A 22,921-nucleotide genomic window follows, 5' to 3' on the forward strand; every position below is an offset into this window, starting at 1 on the left:
AAGTATACGTGTCCTACAAGCATGCTGTATCGTCAAATTACTCCCATAATGATAAATAATAGTGTTTTAAGTATTGTGTTCTCATAGCTCCATGCATGGATTTCAAGTGCTGTTTTTGCAATAAATAAACAAATTCTATGAACTTTTATGATTGAATAATAAAGTATACGTGTCCTACAAGCATGCTGCATCGTCAAATTACTCCCATAATGATAAATAATAGTGTTATAAGTATTTTGTTCTCATAGCTCAATGCATAGCTTTGAAGTGCTGTTTTTGCAATAAATAAACAAATTCTATGAACTTTTATCATTGCATAATAAAGTATACGTGTCCCAGAAGCATCCTGCATCATCAAATTAATCTCATAATGATAAATAATCATGTTTTAGGTATTGTATTCTGAAGGCTCCACTAATAGCTTCAATTGTTGTTTCTGAAATAAATAAACAAATTCTATGAACTTTTAATGTTGCATAATAGTCTGTGGAGGTCCTACAATGATTCTGCATAATTAAATTTTGCATAAATTAAAAATTAAGAAATGGTAGTTCGCCGTTCCACCGCTAGATGGCGCCACCAGTACCATTTTGGATCTATTATTTTACAAATACTGTTTTTTGCAATAAATAAACAAATTCTATGAACTTTTATGATTGCATAATGTTGTATACGTGTCCTACAACCATCCTACACTGTCAAATTAACCTTTTAATGATAAATAATAGTGTTTTAATTATTGTTATCTCAAGGCTCCACTAATAGTTTTCAACTGCTGTTTTTGCAATAAATAAACAAATTCTATGAACATTTATTGTTGCCTAATACTATTTAGATGTCCTACAATGATTCTACATAATTAAATTTCGTATAAATTAAAAATTAAGAAACGTTAGTTCGCCGCTCACCGCTAGATGGCGCCACCAGTACCGTTTCGGAGTTAATATCTTACAAATGTTGTTTTTGTTATAAATAAACAAATTCTATGAACTTTTATGGTTGCATATTGTAGCATGCATATCCTACAAGCATGCTGCATCATCAAATTAATCTCATAATGATAAATAATCATGTTTCAGGTATTGCATTTTCAAGGCTCCACTAATAGTTTTCAATTGTTGTTTCTGCAATAAATAAACTAATTCTATGAACTTTTTTTGTTGCATGATAGTCTGTAGAGGTCCTATAATGATTCTACATTATTAAAATCCGCCTAAATTAAAAATTGAGAAATGTTAGTTCGCGGCTCACCGCTAGATGGCGAAGTTGTCGCGAGTAACTTTCGTTAAGGGCCGTATCATCAGGGTGCGGTGCCCCCCAAAAATATTCAAAATGTGTTTCTGCTTATATAAACAAATTCTATGGCTTTTAATTGTTCCTAAACGATAGTTAATGTCCCTGGAATGTTTCTATATCATCATATTAGCTGTGAATTAATAAATAATCGATTTTTACTCCTTGCTCTTCCGGAAACTGTATTAATTGCTTAAAATTCTTACTGTTTTTGTTTAGATTAGATTATTTAAATGAAATATGAACAGATTACAACAGTAGACAATGAAATATATATATTCTGTAAAATTTCCAGGAAGCAATTACGTGAACGTAGCAGTCGTGGCCGAGTGGTTAAGGCGTCTGACTAGAAATCAGATTCCCTCAGGGAGCGTAGGTTCGAGTCCTACCGACTGCGGAAAAGTATGTTTATTTTTTATTTTCCTATTGTTTATTAACCCTTTTAACATTTTTTAGATATACAAGGCATACTATTTCCTATGGATCCTTTTAATAACTAATTTAACCCAGAAGGAAGGAAACAAACGTGTATACGATCCATGTATAAATAATATCGTCATTCTACGAAATAATGAAGCCTTGCAAAAAATATTACTCACATGTTACGTTGGAGATCCATTCGCAAAAATGATTTATTCAGTAACTCTCTGGAAAAGCCACGCTGCTCATTCATAAATCATGCTTTGAATAGCTGCCACGTATTCGCCATCAATTTTTAAGCTGCAAACATGTTGCAAAAGCAATCTGCTCTCGCAATCTCTATTTGCAAAACGCTTCCATGCGAAACAGGTCGCTACGAGGACAGAAATCCACTGTGATTTCGTGCATCTACATGCTACAAGACAGAAAATACCGCCAATTGAACGTAGTCCTTCGCCAGATTGAGTTCGAAGAAAATTCCCTTTGAAAATGAGACTCTACTATATCCTTCCTCAATACTTCATCATTACCACCGTCTGCAGCTTCGTTCTGCAGGAAAAGCTATACTCAGAGAACGAATCCAATAATTCCAAACTAGAAGAACTGATTCAGAAGGTCAGAGACACCTGGGTCACCCACGACGTGGTCATCGTCTCTCAGAATAATCGCTCTGATAACAAAGTGAACGAAGCAGTCACCACAATTACCAAAAGCGTGCTACCTTTTTATCCCACTCAACACTTTCGAGCAACAAACTCGTCTAAGTTGAATCTAGACGATTCTGTGACAGCCACCTCAAGAACTCTGCTCATCTTCGTGTATGGCGCCAGGATGATATCAAGTCTGAAAGAAATATACTCAGTATTACAATACTTACCCATGGTGTGTCACAAGAAGCACTCACCAAAGATTCTATTCCTGCTGATACTGGATAAAAAAGTGTCGAATATGTCATTGTCCCTGAAGCAGCTGTTCCGAAAAGGATACTCTCCAGTGGTAGCTCTAGAAATGTCCTCTTCCAGGAACCAGATCCCTGGAAACGAGGCTCCATCGTCAACCGATCTAGCTGTCCATCGTTACAAAAGGGTTCCCTCGACTTACACTCGAGTAGCTTACGATGGGAACGTGTCTGACTGGTACATCGATCGGTATCAGAACCTCATGGGGATGACTCTGAAATTATGCTACCAGAACGAGAGCAAGACTGGTTATGGAAAGCTGCTGAAGCTCCAGCTAGAAGTGATGCGTGAGACAATGAACGTTTCATTCGTTACGGCCCCCCTTTCAGAAGGCCAGTGCGACATGACATACGATTTGTTCTTCTTGTTCCATAACCAGTTTTACTACACCTCTAGGGATCATACTGCGCCTATATACATGGACAGATTTTGCCTCTACATGCCTAAGTTGTCGGAGGTGGCTACTAACGTGTGGTGGGGGCCAATCATGGCGTTCCTCATGGGCATAATTATCGTCCTGCTGGTCTTAGGATTCTCGACTCTTGTTGGTATTGGTAGGTTGAGTATCGAAGTTCTCATCCTCTGCTATTTAGCGATTTTAATTTCTATTTTCTGAAGAAAAATTGTGGAGTGCTCGAAGACTCTAGTGAATCAGTGTACATCTGCTTGATTTATTTCCCAGGTACCTTCGACCGACCTTTCAGCGTGATAGCCGTGATCCTTAGCGTGAGCTTGAAGACTATGAAGCTCTCCTCTCTCACAGAGAAAATCCTCTATCTTTGCCTAGTGCAAGTGGCTACCAGATACATGTCACTGTTGTACACAGAATTATTCAGCGAGACAGCTGTGGGTCAAAAGGAGCTGAAGATCAACGAGTTCGATGACCTCTACCCCTTGAACGTGAAGATCCTGATGACCGAGTCAATGTACAATTTCTTCTCTAACGGCAACGAAAGCAGCGTGCCTCGTGATCTTCTACCAAAATTCCACGTGAAACAGGGTACGGATAAGAGTAATATCAATGATAACAATGTTGGCTACTTCTCCATGAATCTGCTGGAAATATATCGACAAGACCTGACTGAACGACCTCAGAAGAAGAAGACGAATCTCTGCTTAGGCAACGTGGCCATTGTGCAGATGTTACCTATAAGGTGGTGGTACAAAGACCGTGTGAATGATTTATTCCTGAGAACGAATGAATACGGGCTCAGGGACCATGAGAACAAGATGAATTTCAGGTGGGCAGAGGATCAGGTGATGGAGCAGCAGCTTGAGGAGGGTCCTAGTGCTCAAAGGAAAATGGTGATGGTGCTGCTGTATGGTTACTTATTTGTTGTCGCTGTATTTGTGGGAGAGGTGATGGTTAAGCAGCTTCAAAGGAAGAAGATAAATAATAAAATGTGAAATTAATGTTAGAATAGGAATGTCACTCTGGTATAAGTTCTTTGCAAGAATATATTTCTTGTAAATAGTATTTTGGCTAACTACTTCAATTTACTGGGATGAATAAGGAGGATACTTTATGCAGAGGTCACCCAAAAATCAGTAGCTTCTCAGGAAGTCAGTATTTGAAAAATATTCGACACGAAACTCCATAAGCTATCCAGTCTATCCTGTACACTCTGTGACGCAGCTTTGGGTCATGAGTAGCGTTCATCCTTATCGGAAGTTGTCAAGCAGCTTGCATAACCGTAATCAGAGTAATTACCTGCAGTTATCGATAGGATCGTTTTTCGCACGCAATGTCTAAACGCGTTCCAGCTCGCGGTTGAAACAATTTCCTCGGCATCTCGACATACCTCATTCTACTCTGACACTTTTACGAAGACGAAATAGCGTATGCAAATTCGCCAATCTCTGCTCAATATTAATGAAAATCCGTTCACCGTGCAACCTTCATTAATATTAAACTCGAGCCCCTTTTTCACGCGGAATTTAATTACAATTCATAAACTCTTTCCTTGGTCGTCTATTAATAGCTCACCATTCAAGCAGGGAATATTGTTATAATTAAAATTTCCGGGATCAGTTACTCAGTAATTGCAAACAATTGAACTGTTCATCTGTCACTGACACTATCAACTTCTATTGCGCTCTAACTGCAAACAGAGACGTGGTGTTACAAGGTTCGTATCGTGACATAACGAAGAGCAATAATGCAATCTGACCAAAGAACGCTTCCTGCCTCGTCCTTAACGATCCGAAGGGGATTCAACCCGGTTAAATCCATTCGAGTTCGTTTCCTTTAGCACTCGTGCCTCCAAGAACGCTATCAGAGAGGATGACATGACCTCTTACGCAAGTAGAACAAAGTAATCGCGCGTTACGCCGGGCACGCGGCGTTTAGCCAATGGAACCTTGCAAAACAATTTGCAATTTGCATAACTATTCGAGATTTCACGCGGCTAAGACCGTAGGAAAATACAGCGGGCGCCAGACTGCGATATCGAGCGATAAGCGAGCATCCTTCGTTGCCTGGTCGCGAGGGCTAACGGAGAGAGCATTCTATTGCAAGACAGAAGAATAGAGAATCGATATTTTTTGAAATAGTATGAAAAAAAGATAAGGGAGAGACTCGGGCTTTTTATCTCGAATTACTCAACGCGCGAAACGAGTGTATCAGGAACGCGTGAAATGCGATCTTTGTTCTTACAGCTTTCCGCGCTGTTTATCGCCGGTTCAAAGGGGCAAACGTTTAGGATTCTTTGCCTCAATCGGAGCTGCAGTTTATCGGGAAACGTACGCGCTCTTTCAAGTCGTTCTATATTAGGCGCGATTCGCTCATTGGAGGCTTCGATTGGGGGTGATTTTTAAAATAGTCAGTCCATAGGCTTCGCTCGTCTTATTTTTAATTATCGATTATTGTAAGTGAGGAATACTAATGGCTACGTGACAGAAGAAAGTAGAATTTATTCTAAAAAAATTTATACAGCACGACACTTTTTAAATAGAGAACAAAATTTCTCCTCTGTTAAAAAATTATACAGTAAATATTGTACTATGTTTATCACACTTTCATCATTAATGTACTTTCTTCGCAGCAAAGTACAAGCATAAATAGCGATAGAAATAGAAGACATCTCCCGCCAAAATTCAACACTTGAATCGATCCTCGTGTGTATTAATGTAATACAATGAACAGAGGCTGGTCAGAGACGTATCAACAACCGATTAACATTGTCGTGATACTGGTTATCACGTGCGTATCAGCGTCGTCCACGTGCGGCACGTGTCGTTGATGTTTTCCTCGGTGTCGCTTTGTCGTGTTAAGATTCGATATTTGTTCTTCTCGCTAATCGTTTGTACAAAATCAAATGAGATTAGAAATTATACCCTCACTCGACCCTATTTTATTTTGCAGGATAGCTTGAAACGAGGCCAACAAATTTTCAAGTCAAAAGCTCATCTAACTCTTCCTCTAAGTAGCCATTCTTTCTCCCAAAATTTCTTCTTCCACCGTTGCGTCTGAATCGAACAGTATCATTCTACTTAATTAAACAAAAGTTCGATTTCGAAGAGAACATCGACCCTGCGTGACGATACGCAAATTTCAGTCTCGAGTTTTACGTATGCACATTGTAGATAAGACGTAGAAATGAAAAGCAACGATGGAAAATTTCCGCGTGTCGTAAGTGTAAAATGCAGCTCGTTGAAATGCAACTGCGGACTCGCTAATGAAAAACGTTCGCGCTTGGAACAAGGCTTGCATTACAACGTAGTTTTTTTTTAAGAATCGTAGTTCTCTGTATCTATATTTGACTCTCCATTTCGTCGTAAAAATTAGGTATGTTGTTCGATAGCTACATGCGTGATCACTGATTGAAATCGTCCAGGTTAATTCGTGGTGATAATCTATCAATAAACAATGATAACGATGAAGGAGGTCGAGAAACTTTCCGCTAGGAATTTTTCAGGGGGAAGTTCGAATGGAAAGAATGGGAGAAGTTTACCTTGGGAATTTAACAATTGGAGCAGGTAGAAATAAAAAATGAATTAAATTTTTTTTAAAATTATTAAATGATATTTTATTGTACTATTGTCTATGTTTGTAATATATATTATTTTTTTCAAATGATATTAGGAGGAGAAAAATAGAAAAATATAGTCTTGTATCTTTCGAGCATCGTTGTACAAGAAAAACGCGCAACTATGTCGCTGTAGTCTGGTTTGTCTGTCACGATGCCAATGTCAGCCGATTATTATACACGAGGTCGCCCTCCTTTGCATGAAACTATCAATAGCCGTGCGAGTTTCAGTGACTCTCACGGCGACAGTGTTCCTTCGAGCTGTCAACCACGAGCTGATCAATGCCGCAGGGATATCAATTCAGAGGATATTCTACCGCCAACCACTGACATTTTTGTGAATGATCTTCGACTTCTGAGCGCCTTTGCTGAAGTCCAAGCGAGGTATAGAATAGTAAATATTATCTTTTTAATGTAGATATTGATGCAGGAGTGGAATTATTGGTGTTTGACAGGCTCAGTAGAGTGATAAGAATGTTGATAGGTTTTTTTATTGAGGCATGGAAGTCTGGAGGATATTAATCCTTGGATCTGTTTTTTCAAACAACGTGTTTGATCTCAAATATGCTTTGATTAGTCTTCAATTGTTCGCGATAGCAGTTGAGTGTGTTGATACAAGCTCGCAGATAGAAAAATCAGCTACCAACTACTATCAACTACTATCTGTTACACATGTGAAAATTTAGATTTGATAATTGAATTATTTGACAATTTAAAGATTCTAATATACATATATGAAAATTGAAAAATTTCTTAAATAGAAAATGCGTCGATCTATAGCCGAAAACATGCTAGGGGAACTGTAAGTGGCGTCACTCGAGACGCGAGCGTAAATTTCAGCAGATAAGGAGGAGATTAAATTGAATCTGCGAGCGTACTCGCGTGGAAATCAATCACGCTCCCGTCGACGTATTTGTGAATGATAGTCGCGGCGCGAAAAACGGTACGCCTCGATTTTATCACGTGGGGACATAATTGGGCATCGTTTCTATCACGATGGACGCACGTTCTCTGACTAAATAAACTTTCTAATCGACAATCTTCGCTCAAAAGTGATTATAGTACAAATTAGAACTTTGTCTCTATTGATTTCCATTTTTTCAGACCCCATTCTAGAGAAACTTTATACCACACACTATCGTACTATTTTCGAAAAATTCGTCGCTCTAGAAAAGCAAGGTGTTTGGCAATTTATCGAAGGCCAGATTTGTGTGGCCATATTTATCGAACATGTGATTAGATAAAATGATTTTGATAGCTGGTTGCCTGGAACTCCGAGATAAACCTAATGTCAAATCCTAATAAACGTGGGTCGAATAACGCCTCACCGAAATCTGATCCAGAATTTTATGCAACGCGATAATCACGATACGATGCCTTATGTAATACGATAAGGATGTGATAGTTATCGTAACGACACTCGTTCGCAACTCTGAGAAATAAAAGTCGTTGTTGAATTAGTCTGCATTCAGAATGGAACTTCTGATGCTATAATCCTCTGTGTTCTCAATGGTATTTATAATTCTACTGCGCTCCAAGTGTGTACCAAGTCGTTTCCTTGCCATAATAACTCACTGCTGTCTGTGTACCTACGTCCTTATTCTACTGCGCCGCTAGTTTCATGGTCAACGGAACTACTTTACTTTAGTTTCTCTACTGGTACTGGTTCAATATTTTACTAGAAATTTTTTAGCTATTTCTGAAGCAATAGAGTCCCATGTTAATTTTGGAATTCTATCTAGAACTGCACAGAATTTTATCATAACTATACGCTCTTGTAATAGTGTCTGTCTCTAACAACACCTACTTCTATTGCGTTTCTGTTTCTCCAGACTCCTGTCTCTCGTAAATCATATCGTTTGACTCGCAGTCTTCTCTTAATCCCACTTCAGCTTCCCAATAATTACAGTTCCATCCCTACCTTCTTCATCTACGTTTATATCCATTATGCAACTTTGCAACATACCAGAAAAGAGATAAAGGAACAAAGAAGACCATTGTTATAACACTGCCTACTGTTACGCTACGTTCCTCTTTATCTCTGTCTACAAAAATTCTAAAATTTGAAGAAAATAATATCATAGATCAAAATCCTCTTGAACCTCGATCACTAAAATCATCTCCCTCCCCATAGATAACCTCTGGAAGATCTATCAAGACTGCTCTTATCAGTTATAAACCAGTTTGTGTATCTTCTCAGAAGAAAAAGAAGAAATATGCTTGAGTCATGAGCGATGGAAATAGCGGTGGGCGTAGCTGTCAGAGGGTTAAAAAAATGTGACGATAAGGACACAGTGATGTCAGTGAGAAATCGTAGCCGATCGGGATCTCGCTTCGTGTGTATTAGTGAAAATCGCGGGCTCAATGACGGCTATCAGAGGGGTGGGAGTGTTCAGCGTTCTAGTATCTCTTCAGGGGCGAAGAAGACAATGCGCGCGCAGCCCCCCGCTTTTCTTCCCGACAATCGGCAAGCTCTATATATGACGTCACCGGAGTAGGTCGCGGCACTCAGCTGACGGCTGCATTCAGAAGTCGAGGAACCGTGACTTACGATTACCACGAGTTCAGGTACGATCCCGCTGACTCTGCTCTTCCGTCAGGCATCGCGTATGCACGCACGTGCCTCCACGTGCCTGCATTTCGCGATGACGAAACACTTTCGCGAATATCTTTTCTATTGCGCTAACACTTGGCCGTTCTTCAACTTCCTGACTCTTTTCTTCGCCTATTTCAATTCATTTTCTCTGGCTGGTATCTGATAGATAGTTGTCCTGAAAGGTAGTCTTCATTTTCTTTTTTAGCTAAAAGCTAATTAGTTAGATTGTTATTGAAATTGTACGGTGTAGTACTACTAATTATAATAAAATCCATTTCAGAAGAGAAAAGTTCAATTATTTTTAAATAGTTTCGTCTCTGAATTACATTGTAAAGGTCCAAATATTTTTTGCTTTTGCATTTGCGTAGCAAGGAAGCCTTTTTAGAGATATGTAATAAATAATATCTATATATACTAACTGTTATCGTTTATAGAATCCTGTGTGAACCTCTTACAACTTGTTTTCGTCAAGAAAGATTATCAATGCTTGTGTTTATAGTCGCGCAGACACAAATATGAATTTTATTTTCTTGAGGATCAAAGTATCATGAGAGTAATCATGTTTTCCTAAAATCGTCTTTGTTTCCTTATTTCGAGTGAAAATATTTTGATATATTTGAAATGTAATCGGGAATATATACGTGATAGATATCAGACAGTGTTCACTTTATGCTTCTTCTTGAGATTTTTTTCTGTCACGAGGCATTATTGTAAGAGAGAAAGTTATTAGGAAAATTACTTGATTAACTAACGATGAATCCATCGTGAGTATCAACGGTTTGTTTTTTTCTAAAATATGATTTATCTCGCGGCATGGGGGACTATGGACGAAAGAGCGTATGGAAGTACTACTTTCACGTAGTAGTCACGTGCACTTATCAGCCGTTGGAAAGTTACTTATCCCATGGGGAATGGCCGATAGCCATATTTCTACAGAAAGATTATCATTCACGGTTTTTTCGCTACTGATAAATTTTTACTACAGTAAAATGAATTCATTGAAACACTAGCTCTTCAACTAAAACAAAAATACTAAGTATGTCTTTCCACTAAAAAATTACAATTTTCGTAAGTGAGAAAGAACTTTGAATTCAACTAAATCACTATTACTAAATAGAATTTATTTGACTAAATATTAATTTATCTTTATCAGACATCACCTTCCACCATGGCAGAATCTCTGGAACAGATGTCAAAGTTGGAGACGATCAGACTTCGTGAGCGCCATATCGGGTATTGTATCAATTTCCTACTTATTATCATGTTAAGTAAAATTCGTGTTGAATGCAAACTGATAACGCGTATCGAATTAATTACATTGCAGACAAGCCTGTAAATTATTCTACAAATCGAACCCATTGAAGATCGTCAGGGCTGAGGGTCAGTACATGTATGACGAGAAGGGGAATCGTTACTTGGACTGTATCAACAATGTTGCCCACGGTATGAAAGAATCATTAACAAAATTTACTAATTAGCTTAACTTCTTTCACTTTCATTGTCTATAGTACGAACAAATAAGAAGAACAGTTCCTTCTCTCGAGATTCTGATACCTATATCTGGTATTATATAATCGTCCAGCATTGTGAAAGCAATAATACCAATAATAATCTTCAAATTCAGTTTCTCCTGTGCTCGTGATAAAACAGGCTGATGTGTATTGAAAAACAGAACATACAGTATCTTGGTAGAGGCACAAAAGGGTTTCCAATCAATTGGTCTGATAAAATCAATTCCCTTACAGTTGGCCACTGTCATCCGACAGTGGTACGTGCGGGACAGGAACAAATGGCCCTGCTGTCCACCAACAACCGTTTCCTCCATGACGAGCTGGTGATCTGCGCTCGTCGTCTCACCTCGCTACTTCCGGAACCACTTTCCGTCTGTTTCCTGGTGAACTCTGGCAGCGAGGCCAATGATCTCGCGATTCGACTCGCTCAGACGTACACCAAAAACAAGGACGTTATCACTCTCGATCAGTAAGTCATCCGTGCGAGAGAAATGAGAGAAGATATATGAAAAATGAGACGAGTCTGAAGGATTTCACTTCTTGGTTATTTTTGCAAATTTTCTCGCTGTAACTTCTGCTTTTTTTTGGTGAGGTGAAAATCACTGACAAAGAAATTGATTTTAGAAAAACTAGAGAGCTTATAATTAGAAAACACTGTAGAATCAATAGGAAATTTTAGATAATACTGTGAAATAGGGGCAAAAGAGGGATTTTAGTTGACTGAGTCCCCAAATTTGTAGAGATTAAATCCTGCAGGAATGAAAAGAAGTGAAATCTGAGAGCTGTAGTAGAGAAGCTCTGCAATCACAGGGCCCCGCTGCTTTCCGCTTTTCTGCCACATAGCTTCAACGAAAAACCGCACGACGAATATTGAGACCTTTTCCTCGGGCTGATACGACCCCATTTTGAACGATTTACAGGGAACCGGTTCGTTGACCTTTCGAAATGCCTAGTCGAAAATTCAGCGAATAGTCAACGCGAACGAAACGACGTCCCACTTTTAGAAGTAGAAAAAGCCTGAACAAAAATAAAAGGGCGTAAGAGCGAACACCAATTTCCAGGCCACGTATCAGTTTCACCAGACAATTCCTAATAGCCGAACTAATCGCCTGGGTTTTCTTTTTTGCCTGTTTACAGCCGTTGATTCGCTGGTTTGACTACTCGACGGACCAACAGAAGAGCAAGAGAATCGACCCTCGGCCACCAATCGAATTTCCGACATAAAGTCATCCAACATAAAGCTATTGTCGTTTTAGGTGACACGAACGTGCCACGTACGAACGGCCCACACGACAAAAACCGACAGACACGGAACATAAGTGCTTTTATGCTCTCTGTTAGCGAGGATACGCTTACGTTTGCCAATCGGACCCATCAAGCCCGTGGGAACAGATGAATGTTGACAGTTGGAAAGAAGCGGAGTGTGTTTTGTGAACGGAGGCGAAGGGGGCTTCGTCAGCTCGAAATTGTAATTGGATCATTTTGATTAGTGAGATTACGTTGTCTATTACGTGGGCGCTTTGGCAGGACTGTCGCAAACGATCGTGTCGAAACTGACATTTTAGAGGGAGAAATTGAAGTTGTAGAATTTTCGTAGAATTGGGCACGTTCCAAGAAATTGATATTAGAGAGGAAAATTGGTTGCCTCTTTTAAAAGCTATTACATAGTATTTTCTATACTACTGTGGATAAAATTAGATTAATTTCTTTGTGACAGTATTTCCGCCAAAGACCAATGGACCGTAATTTTTATACCTTCCTATCCCATCGTTCTCATTTTCCCTTCTCGCTTAGACAATTCAGTGCTTCGCAAATGACCCTTAACGGGGACGATCATCGCTGCAATGACTGCATCGCGGTCCATTACGTGAAATTAGGTTCTATGATAACGTAATCTTACGTGCCTGAGCCAGCTGCGCTCCCCTTTGCCTTGTTATCGATACGGAACAGAGTGAATTATACGTGTCCGGTTGTCGAATATCTTCAGTGTGTCTTCTTTTTTCTCCCTCTGCGATCACAGTCATCAAGGGAAGTGTCCAGGAAGAGGAGATCGTAACATTTTCAGGGGATCCTTGAAGACAGGAAGCCCTCTCATTTGGAGCCACGTACGAGCACTGAAAAAGATGTTTAGAATTAACGACACAGATTTTGAGAAGAACAAAACGAACGAATGGACCGGAGGAAGGTTTCGTTCAATGTTGTTCTTTCTGGTTTTAGTGCTTATCATGGACACTTGACCACGATGATCGATATTTCGCCGTACAAGTTCAACAAGCCCAATGGACCTGGCAAGAAGGATTGGGTTCACGTGGTAAGAAAGATTTTCCTTATTTCAAGCTCGATTATAAAGGGAATTTTTAGATAAAAAATATATTGAAATTATTCAAGCAAATTGTAAAATGGTATAATGATTTTTCCAGGCACCCTGTCCAGACGTCTATCGAGGAAAGTACCGTGAGACCGACTACCCTGGCGAGGACTTGGGAGTCATGTACGCGAACGATGTAAGAGACATTTGCCAAAATCTGAAGGCTCAGGGGAAAGGTGTTTGTGCATACATCGCTGAGAGTTTGATGTCTGTGGGTGGACAGATTCTACCCCCAGAGAACTACTTCAGGAACGTGTACAGGTACAGAAAATTCTATCCAACACCTGGCCACTCAAAAAATAATAAGATACTCTGGTTTTACTGACCTCGTGAATCCTTAACAGGCACGTACGCGAAGCTGGAGGCGTCTGCATCGCAGACGAGGTTCAAGTTGGCTTTGGCAGAGTAGGGAGCCACACGTGGGCCTTTCAATTGTATGGCGAAGACGTGATTCCAGACATAGTCACTGTAGGAAAGCCCATGGGCAATGGTCACCCCGTGGCAGCGGTGATTACCACTCCTGCCATAGCTGGAAGCTTCAAAGACACAGGAATTGAATACTTCAACACGGTAATTAGTTAGATAAATAATTCAAATTAATTATCGACTCAAAGGTTACAAAAAACCTACCCTTGTCTCTGTTTTTCTGTCTCTCCCTCAGTATGGCGGCAATCCAGTGTCCTGCGCCATAGCCAACGCAGTGATGGAAGTGATAGAGCGAGAGAATCTCCAAGAAAACGCGCTGAACGTAGGCAAGTACTTGATGACAGAGCTGAGGAAGTTGGAGAAGCGACGGAGGATCATCGGCGACGTGAGGGGCGTGGGATTGTTCGTGGGCATTGAATTAGTGCGAGACAGGATCAAAAGGATACCAGCGACGGCGGAGGCGAAGCACGTTGTCTCCAGGATGAAGGACAAGAAGGTCCTCATCAGCAGTGATGGCCCAGATGACAATATCCTGAAGCTGAAGCCCCCTATGGTGTTCACGATCGAAAACGTGAACCACTTGGTGTCAGTCCTAGATGAGGTCCTTCAGGAAGTTGACATCGATGTTGAAGAGGTAATATACACGTTTGATTTTGTAGTTCTGCCTGAAACTATTGTAAAATTAGATTTCTTTACTGTGGTACTGGAAGGAATTGATTGAGATTGACAGAGATTAACACGCGAGAAGGGAGACGTTTGACAGCTTGTAGAGGAGTGTTGCAATGTCGAGATGAAACGTGAAAGTGTTGAGGGGGGAGATATTAATGACCGAATGCTGTAGTTCCTCGGTTCAGTCTGTAAAAATGGAATCTGTTTTTCTGGAAAAGATGAGAATGTCCGACGCTGCAGCGAGATTATGATAACGTAGTAATAGTCAGATAAGCATGTGCGCCATTTTTATTAGTGGAGCGCACGTGTATGGTACAACAGTGTCTTTCTTATGAATAAGAAATTTGACTCGTGTAATCAATTACTGCTTTTTTTTTAACTATTTGACTGTAGGAATAAAAATATTTTTTACGAAATACAATTTTTAAATCCACAAAATTATTAATGCATAGTTGACGTGGCTAAGGACAATAAGTTATTCATGCGTGGATTTTATTTCCTTTTAGGAATATGAGCCCATGACGACAATTCTAAAGGCGACGATTTCGCAAATGGACGTTGAAGCAGACAATGCCACCTGCACAACTGGGAAGCCATTCCTTGTCCGTGCTAATTAATATTTAAGCAAAATATATTTATAAATCGAAGCATCTTGGTGCTATATTTATTAAGTATTATATGATGTGAATGTTCATTGTTACATGAAATGTATGCTATTGGAATGAAGAACAGTGTATGTGTACAAAGAAGATAGAAATGTAAATTAATCGAGAGACAGATGGTCCATTGACAATTGAGGAGTGAAAGATGTGAAATATATTTTAAAAAATATTATTTTTCCGTACTCCTGCAATCTATTTTTTAATAACCGAGTTCTTAATAATTTTTTATTGTCTATTAAAATTCACGCATTAAGTCATAAAATATCATAAGGAAAAAAATCGTAAGACTCATCATCTGTTGCACGTGTTCTTCTTTGCCACGCGCGCTTAGTAATCGATAAATTGTGACTCAAATGAGAGAGAGGAAAAAATAAGATATGAACATAGTTGCAATTTATTCTAGAAAGCAGCGGAAGTTTACACGTTCGCGAATCATTATCGCCGTGAACTCCTGACCCTACGTGTATTAGCTTTTTTTCACTTCCACTCGTGCGCCTTTCTACGCTGTGAAATTTTTTTATAATTTTTCTAAATTATGTGAGTACTAATATTTAATTATTAAACTGACAAAAATGAATTGATAAGTATCCACAATATTACTACTTACTTTTTAATATAGATGAAATTTCAAGAACGTGCTTGAATTTTACGTGATAAGAAATACTGATAAGAGATATCAACTTTCTTTACAGATATTTCGAGAAACATTAACAAGCTTCCTCTACGACATTACAATCTGCACCTGTAGGATCTAGAAATCATTTCAAAGCAAATCTTTTCGAAGAGCAAAAGAAATCCTTTCGAAGCAGATTTTTTAAAATTATTAAATGGATTCTGTGTCAAACAACGAATGCAGCTTGACCCCATCATCGATTATCAGCCAGAGTAATAAGTTCAAGATTGCAAGAATCGTGCATACTATGTATCAAGTTCATGGAAGTCATCTCGAGATTATTGATTCTGCTGATGTGACAGAATGTATCGTATAAATGCTACATGATCCGCGGGATGCACCGTCACTTTCTGGTTCTCTATGGCTTTCAACATGTGGCTACCATTGACTCTCTTAGTATTTGGTAAGTGAAAGTTGAAAGTTTTACACAGACTACCTAACTCAATTTCCCTATTCTACTTCAAACAATTTCAATTTCTCAAATATTGAGTTCGTCTTTAAACTTTTCTTTTACAAAAAATACTTAAAATTGGAAATTAAAAAAAAAATTCTATTCTTTTACAGCGGGACTCGTCTCAGCCGACCTTCAGCATGGCTGGAAAGTTGGCAACGAGTACACCTACCTTGTACGAAGTCGCACTCTCACAAGTTTGGATAAGATATCCGATCAGTACACAGGCATCTTGCTGAAAGCTCTGCTCTCAGTTCAAGTCAAGGATGCCAACACGTTAGGTGCAAAGGTATGGAAAGGTCAGTACGCAAGGATCCACAAACAGCTGCCCAGCGGCTGGAACTCGGAGATTTCCGACCAGATGTTGGAGCTCCGTGACCTGCCGATTTCTGAGAAGCCCTTCGAGATCAAGATCAAGCATGGAGTCATCAGGGACCTGATCGTGGACAGAGACGTCCCCACCTGGGAGGTAAACATCCTCAAGAGTATCGTCAGTCAGCTGCAGGTGGACACCCAGGGCGAGAATGCTATCAAGAGCAGCAGCATCCAGGTTCCCAACGATGACGAGCCCTATGGAATGTTCAAAGCTATGGAAGACTCTGTTGGTGGAAAATGCGAGGTCTTCTATGATATCACGCCTTTGCCAGAATACTTGCTCCAGTCGAAACCCGAATTGGTACCTATGCCAGAATTGAAGGGAGAAGGACATCACATCGACATCATGAAGACCAAGAACTTCAGCAGGTGTGAGCAGAGGATCGACTACCACTTTGGTATCTCTGGACACAACAACTGGGAACCTGGCACCAATGAGAACGGAAAATTCCTTTCGGTGAATATTACTTTACCTAGAATTCTATTATTTTTTATATATTATTTTATCTAGAATTTTGTTAATGATATTTGGTTCTGATTGTCACAGAAATCCGCCACTAGTAGGATCGTCATCTCAGGAACCTTGAAAAAATTCACCATCCAATCGTCAGTCACCACCAGCCAGATGTTCGTTAGCCCCAGGCTGTACGACCACCAGAATGGCATCGTGGCTACCAGGATGAATCTGACCCTACAAAACGTTAACAGGATCTCCAACACTATGCCTGCGCCTAGTAACCCTGAATCCACTGGCAACTTAGTCTACATCTACAACAACCCCTTCTCTGACTTTGAGGAACGCAGATTCAACCCTAATACCCAGAACTCCAACCAGATCCACTCCTCCGACAGTGTCAGCTCTGTCAGCTCCAGCGAGGAAATAGTCAAGAACGGACAGAACCCAAGGCTACGTAGCTCCAGTTCATCCAGTGCATCCAGCAGCTCCATCTCCAGCAGCGAAGAACACCAATTCTGGCAGCCCAAGCCCACGCTGGAGGATGCTCCTCAGAACCCTCTGCTGCCCAACTTCGTTGGCTACAAGGGTAAATTCATTGCAAAATCTGGTGAGATTGACCTCGTCAGGGCCACCAAGGAGCTGGTCTTCCAAATTGCTAATGAGCTCGAGGACCCCAGCAACATTCCCACTCAGCAGTCTCTTGACAAGTTCACGATCCTCTGCAGCCTGATCCGTTTGATGAGCAGGAGACAAATTGAAGAAGCTGAGAGCAACATGCACATCTCGGCCAACGAGCTTAAGTCGAACGACAGGTCCCAGGCTGTCAAACAGAATGCTTGGACTGTATTCAGAGACGCCGTCACTCAGGCTGGAACTGGACCCGCTTTGCTAACCATCAAGAACTGGATCCTGAAGAGGAACGTTGAAGGTTTCGAGGCCGCTGAAATTGTTTCGCGAATCTCGAAGAACGCACGCACACCTACTGCTCAATACATCAGGGCATTGTTTGTGAGTATTAGTTCAAGACTTAAAGACTCTTTAATTTTAGTTAGAACAAGTAGAATTGGATTCTGACCTTTCAATTACGATTTCCAGGACCTGGCTACCAATTCTCAGGTGATGAACGAGAAATTCTTGAACAGCACTGCTATCTTGGCCTTCGCTGACCTTGTACGTCAAGTTCAAGTGAACAAAGCAACCCTCCACAACCGCTACCCAGTGCACACTTTCGGCAGACTCGTCTCTAAGCACGACAAGACTGTCATTGAAGAATACATCCCCTACTTGCAACGTGAGCTGAAGAATGCTATCAAGCAGAAGAACAGCCCAAGGATCCAGACCTACATCATGGCCCTTGGTAGTATTGGACACCCCAGAATCCTCTCTGTCTTCGAGCCCTACCTGGAAGGAAAGGAACCAGTGACCGTCTTCCAGAGGATGATGATGGTGGCTTCCCTGAACAAACTGGCCGATATGCACCCGAAACTGGCACGTTCTGTTTTGTACAAGATCTACCTGAACACCAGGGAATCTCATGAAGTTCGTTGCGCTGCTGTATTCTTGCTGATGAAGACCAACCCTCCATTGAGCATGCTCCAGAGGATGGCAGAGTTCACTAAGTACGACACCAACAAGCAGGTCAACTCAGCTGTCAAGTCCACCATTGAGAGCTTGGCTGCCATTACCAATTCTCCATCCATGGATCTAGTTAACAAAGCACGCGCTGCCAAGAACCTGCTGAGCCCTAACGATTACAGCTACAAATTCTCTCGTGGATTTGTCTCTGACACAGTCGAAGAAGAACAGAACGCGATTCGGAGAACGATCTTCAACTACATTGGCAGCGACGACAGTTTGATCCCTCGTGCTTTGTACCTGGGAATGTTCGCCTCCTATGGCGACTTTAAGATGCCACCAACTGAATGGGCAACCATGCTCTCAAACGCTAGGCCACTTATTGACTTACTCCAGAAGGTCTTCAACAAGAACCAGCAATCTGGACAATCCATGGCAGAACAAATTGCTGAGGAACTTAACATCGTACCTGACGAGCCTATTCAGCTGGAAGGAAACCTCCTGTGGAACACGAAATTCATTTCTCGCTTCTTGCCATTCGACAGACACACCATTCGCAACATCCCTAGTCGTGAGTATCTAAATTTTTAATGAATAGAATTTTAATAGGACTTCTGAGGAAAAGATACAAGATTTTCTTTTGTTCCAGTGGTGTCCAGTAACTTAGCAGCCATGAAAAACATGAAGTACTTCAACATGCAGAAACTGATGTCCTACGACATCATTCTAAGCTTCCCCACTGAGACTGGTCTGCCCTTCGTCTACAGCTTCAGAATGCCCATTTTGTGGAAAGTCAGTGGAAACGGCCAGCTTCAAATCAGCAACGACATGAGCGTGAACCTGAAATCCGAGGTCCGTGCACTCTACTCGAAAAAGATTCAAGGAAGGATCGGCTTCGTGACTCCATTCGAACACCAACACTACATCGCTGGTGTAGACATGGACTTCCAGACCTACGCCCCATTGAAACTCTCCATGGACCTGAACCGTTCCAAGAAGATCACGCAGATCAAGGTTTTGCCTCTGAAGGGCGAAGAGAAGGCACGATTGATCCACTACAGCGTCGTCCCATACACCTCCACCCACGACATCTTGAACCTGCGTCCTTTGCTCACGGAAAAGAACACACATAAAGTGCAGAATCAGGAAACCTTGAGCCAGTCTGAATTGCTCCCAATGAAACGAGCACCAACGTTCAAATTGAACTTGGAAGCTGATAAGTCGAATGTATATTTCTGGAAACTGATCAAGGAATCCAAGAAAAACATCTGGTATCCTCCATCCTTGGACAACGATATGTACTGCCAGGCTGATTTGTACATGAACCTGGAACACGAACAGAAAGAGCCAGTGGCCTTAAACATAGCTTATGACTCCATGACTATCGAACCAGGCACTGAGAATCTTGAACAATGGACACCTATTGCGAAGGCTGTTGTACTATCTAAGGAAGCTAATAATGAGGATCGCAGGAAGCAGCTCCTGAAAGAAGCAGTCAAGGGCATCAAGTCAGCCAACTCCCGTGTGGTGGATATGCAGCTACTGGTACCTGGTGACCTCCAAACTCAAACTAGACTCACCCTCGCCTGGGCCTCCAGCAACGTGGACAACAAAGAAAGGACCCTCTTCAACTGGCAATTCAACATGCCCCAAGAAAACATTAAATACGAAGTCTGCGCAGCTTCCCAGGCTCAATCCACTCTCAATTCTCTTGTATCCTACGACGAGCTGATGAAAACGAAGCCCAAAGTGGAATTCGACGTCGACGTTCGCTATGGAGAGACCTGCTCCAACCATGAACAGAGTAACATCAAAGGAAAGGCTATCCAGACTAATGGTATGAAGGAAATGATCAAGAACTCTCGTTTGGCGAAGGCTTGTAACGAGCAGATGAAGCAAGGTAACAAGATCCTCCAAGCCTGCCAGAACGCAGCCATCTTCGGTCAATTATTGGACGAGGTGGAGATCTCCATGGACATCCAATCCAACAGCCTCCAGGAATTGACGAACCAGGCTGTCCAGTTGATTGCCAATAATGGCTACATCAAGTCACAAGTGAACTCGAACAAACCCAAGAACTTTGGCAAGAAGAAGGTTGATATCAAGGCTAAGCTCTCACAGAACCTCGAGACTGCTGACCTGTCTCTACACACTTCAGACATGGATGTATCCTTTAACGTGAATTTACCTAAGCTTGGAATTACCGCAGAAAACATTGTAGGAGTCGATCAGCAGGTGCCGAACAACCAAAATCAACGTGAGTATTGAAGAATATTTATACAGGTATTTTACAGCTAAAAATCGTCAATTTTATTAATTAGAATTCGTATTTTTAGGATCCTGTGTTCTTGACAAGACCCGAGCCGAAACCTTCGATGGCCAGAGCTACCCTCTCAGACTTGGCAACTGCTGGCACGTCGTGATGACCACGTACCAGAAGATGAACCCTGAGAACCACAACGAGAAACTCCGCATCCCTGAAAATAACAGAGTCACTGTTCTCAGCCGAGAAACAGAGAGCGGACAGAAGGAAGTCAAGATCATCCTTGGCGACCAGGAAATCAGGCTCTTCCCAACGAACTCTCAACCTGAAGTTACCATAAATGGCAAGAACCAGCAGATCACTCAGGACGTGAGCAAACAGGAGAAACAGAACGACGAAACCTTGTTCGAAATCTACAGACTCTCTGACAACTCCATCGGCCTTGTGTCTCAGAAGTACAACGTGGACCTCGTCTACGACGGCAAACGTGTTCTCATCAAGGTGAGTTACCAGCTGATAGCAACTCTAGCTATGCACCTACAGCTGGACCTAATTAAATTTTGTTCACAGGCAAACCACCTGTACAGCAACTCTGTGCGTGGTCTCTGTGGTAACTTCGACGGCGACGTCAGCAACGACTTCGTCAGCCCCAGGAACTGCATCATGAAGACACCACAGAACTTCATTGCCACCTACGCCTTGACCAAGGATCAGTGTGAAGGAGAGGCCCTGGAGAACGCCAAGAAAGTTAACAAGAACGATTGCTGGCGCCAGGTGACGAACCGTCAGAGCAATGTCATCAGTGACGTTGACGCTGGAAGGATCAGCACCGAGCACCAAAACTGGGGCTACCACAAGAACCAACAGCAGGATGACAAACGCAAGATGACCCACAGGACCCAAGTGGTTGAGGTCGACGACAAGATCTGCTTCAGCACGCGCCCAGTCGTCTCCTGTGTTCCTGGATACACACCCACTGAGACAACGGTCAAGCAGTACTCATTCACCTGCATGGAGACGAACGAGGCCTCGCTGAACCTGAAGAAGAGGGTCCAGAAGGGCGCCAATCCTGATCTCAGCCAGAAAACTGTTTCCATGACGCGACCCATTTCTGTTCCCCTTGCATGCCAAGCCTAATTCTGACATACCTGATACTAGTAGTTAGTTAGTAGTTAGTTGTATAGTAGTTAGTTGTATAGTAGTTAGTAGTTGATGTAATTATTCTATTTTTTTTGTATTTTAGCAATATACGATGTATTATCAAAATATTTTATTTGTCTTGTACTGTCCTCGTACCTTTGTAGAATTTACCTTTGTGTGGGTGGTGGTGGGTTAGTGAAGGTGTTTGTGGAAGTCAAGTAGGGAGGGAAATATTGTGAACAGGGCACTTTAGACGAAGTTGATCTAAGTGGCAATCCATCTCCTTTATTTCCTTGTAAATTTCTTTTACTCTGACACAGGAAATGGGTGTTTTGGGAATTTCCTTTGAACAAGTGTCCTTGCTTTTCTGATTTCCTAAATTGGTGGAGGGTGGTGTTTCATAGGAATTGTGTAATGAAGCCTCTCGGTGGTCCCTGTAGAGTTTGCGTAGATGCTTTTCTTGGTCCTCGTATGGATCACCTAAATATTGCATGGTAGTTACTATTTTACTAACAAATTTTTTTAGAGTTTCAGAACAAGGGTATGGGGTGTAATCGTACTTCTAAATACGGGTACGACTCCAGTCTGCAAATTCTTCTCCATCTCGCGAATTTCTCTCTCACATCTCTCATAGTAGGTACCACGAAAGACTAAAGAAGACTTGGGGTCCAGCTGACAGTCTCGACAGGTGGTTACAGCGCGCCTGTAATTCTTATATTCGAAGCATTTTAACATTTCCTCGATGAATGTGCAACGAGATTTGTCGATTTTCGTGATCACACCTGGTTGACGCTTCGTCCTCAACAAGTGATGAAGCTGCGTTCATAGAAGAGCCTTAGTCATTTCTAAAATATTTTAACTAGTCTTGCAAACACACCTTGAACAAAATGAAGAGTATCCAATGCATCGATTCCTCCTCAATGACAGACTCAATATACTCTATCTCATTCTGCCTGAACCTAAATTTGAGAGTTAGTCACGCATGGAAAACTTGAGGATCAAACAGCTCACAAGTACTCACTTCTTCATATTATCCACAGCCTCCACATTCTTCG

At 41.3% G+C, this 22,921-nt stretch overlaps 4 protein-coding genes, 3 long non-coding RNA genes and 1 other non-coding gene across 9 annotated transcripts; 5 read left to right on the forward strand and 3 right to left on the reverse strand.

Moving 5' to 3' along the window:
- Positions 1–1,551: 1,551 nt before the first annotated feature.
- Positions 1,552–2,363, reverse strand: LOC143182044 (uncharacterized). The gene is made up of 4 exons (XM_076382787.1): positions 2,353–2,363; positions 2,244–2,307; positions 1,893–2,210; positions 1,552–1,685 (listed from the first exon to the last, which is right to left on the reverse strand). Exons 1-3 carry the CDS (start codon positions 2,361–2,363, stop codon positions 1,959–1,961), a joined length of 327 nt encoding a protein of 108 aa, XP_076238902.1. The 3' UTR covers positions 1,552–1,685; positions 1,893–1,958.
- Trnas-aga (transfer RNA serine (anticodon AGA)) lies at positions 1,609–1,690 on the forward strand. Its single transcript has one exon. It is a non-coding gene; the product is annotated as a tRNA-Ser (tRNA).
- LOC143182233 (uncharacterized) lies at positions 2,003–3,109 on the reverse strand. Its single transcript, XR_013002408.1, has 2 exons — positions 2,244–3,109; positions 2,003–2,128 (listed from the first exon to the last, which is right to left on the reverse strand). It is a non-coding gene; the product is annotated as an uncharacterized LOC143182233 (long non-coding RNA).
- LOC143182230 (uncharacterized) lies at positions 3,076–4,149 on the forward strand. The gene is made up of 2 exons (XM_076383122.1): positions 3,076–3,226; positions 3,355–4,149. Exons 1-2 carry the CDS (start codon positions 3,091–3,093, stop codon positions 4,077–4,079), a joined length of 861 nt encoding a protein of 286 aa, XP_076239237.1. The 5' UTR covers positions 3,076–3,090; the 3' UTR covers positions 4,080–4,149.
- A 2,537-nt stretch (positions 4,150–6,686) lies between these two features.
- On the forward strand, positions 6,687–8,932 carry LOC143182345 (uncharacterized). Its single transcript, XR_013002424.1, has 2 exons — positions 6,687–7,084; positions 8,835–8,932. It is a non-coding gene; the product is annotated as an uncharacterized LOC143182345 (long non-coding RNA).
- A 209-nt stretch (positions 8,933–9,141) lies between these two features.
- On the forward strand, positions 9,142–15,114 carry LOC143182342 (alanine--glyoxylate aminotransferase 2-like). 2 transcript variants are annotated; one of them, XM_076383296.1, is made up of 9 exons: positions 9,142–9,268; positions 10,450–10,529; positions 10,621–10,739; positions 11,042–11,276; positions 13,025–13,118; positions 13,228–13,436; positions 13,520–13,745; positions 13,837–14,235; positions 14,777–15,114. In XM_076383296.1, the coding sequence occupies exons 2-9, from the start codon at positions 10,465–10,467 to the stop codon at positions 14,885–14,887; spliced, it is 1,458 nt and encodes a 485-aa protein (XP_076239411.1). In that variant the 5' UTR covers positions 9,142–9,268; positions 10,450–10,464; the 3' UTR covers positions 14,888–15,114. The 2 variants fall into 2 exon arrangements, with proteins under 2 accessions (XP_076239411.1, XP_076239412.1); XM_076383297.1 differs by lacking the exon at positions 9,142–9,268 and adding an exon at positions 10,224–10,364.
- Positions 12,412–13,631, reverse strand: LOC143182344 (uncharacterized). Its single transcript, XR_013002423.1, has 2 exons — positions 13,502–13,631; positions 12,412–12,921 (listed from the first exon to the last, which is right to left on the reverse strand). It is a non-coding gene; the product is annotated as an uncharacterized LOC143182344 (long non-coding RNA).
- Positions 15,115–15,962: 848 nt separating the features above from the next.
- On the forward strand, positions 15,963–21,994 carry Vgn (vitellogenin). Its single transcript, XM_076383295.1, has 7 exons — positions 15,963–16,008; positions 16,170–16,888; positions 16,979–17,896; positions 17,984–19,034; positions 19,113–20,720; positions 20,800–21,227; positions 21,297–21,994. Exons 1-7 carry the CDS (start codon positions 15,966–15,968, stop codon positions 21,861–21,863), a joined length of 5,334 nt encoding a protein of 1,777 aa, XP_076239410.1. The 5' UTR covers positions 15,963–15,965; the 3' UTR covers positions 21,864–21,994.
- The last annotated feature ends 927 nt before the right edge of the window (positions 21,995–22,921 follow it).

The sequence above is a fragment of the Calliopsis andreniformis genome, chromosome 8 (genome assembly GCF_051401765.1).
Source record: "Calliopsis andreniformis isolate RMS-2024a chromosome 8, iyCalAndr_principal, whole genome shotgun sequence".
Lineage (NCBI taxonomy): Eukaryota > Metazoa > Arthropoda > Insecta > Hymenoptera > Andrenidae > Calliopsis > Calliopsis andreniformis.

Bases quoted from the DNA above. Each gene is read 5' to 3' on its own strand.
- LOC143182044 (XM_076382787.1), bottom strand. The intron at 2,211-2,243 runs GTAATGATGAAG...AGGATATAGTAG, and splicing joins GAACGAAGCTGCAGACGGTG to AGTCTCATTTTCAAAGGGAA.
- LOC143182342 (XM_076383296.1), top strand. From the start codon at position 10,465: ATGGCAGAATCTCTGGAACAGATGTCAAAGTTGGAGACGATCAGACTT. The intron at 10,740-11,041 runs GTATGAAAGAAT...ATTCCCTTACAG, and splicing joins TATCAACAATGTTGCCCACG to TTGGCCACTGTCATCCGACA. The intron at 11,277-13,024 runs GTAAGTCATCCG...TTCTGGTTTTAG, and splicing joins GACGTTATCACTCTCGATCA to TGCTTATCATGGACACTTGA.
- Vgn (XM_076383295.1), top strand. From the start codon at position 15,966: ATGGCTTTCAACATGTGGCTACCATTGACTCTCTTAGTATTTG. The intron at 16,889-16,978 runs GTGAATATTACT...TGATTGTCACAG, and splicing joins AGAACGGAAAATTCCTTTCG to AAATCCGCCACTAGTAGGAT. The intron at 20,721-20,799 runs GTGAGTATTGAA...TCGTATTTTTAG, and splicing joins GCCGAACAACCAAAATCAAC to GATCCTGTGTTCTTGACAAG.
- LOC143182230 (XM_076383122.1), top strand. From the start codon at position 3,091: ATGGACAGATTTTGCCTCTACATGCCTAAGTTGTCGGAGGTGGCTACT. The intron at 3,227-3,354 runs GTAGGTTGAGTA...TTTATTTCCCAG, and splicing joins CTCGACTCTTGTTGGTATTG to GTACCTTCGACCGACCTTTC.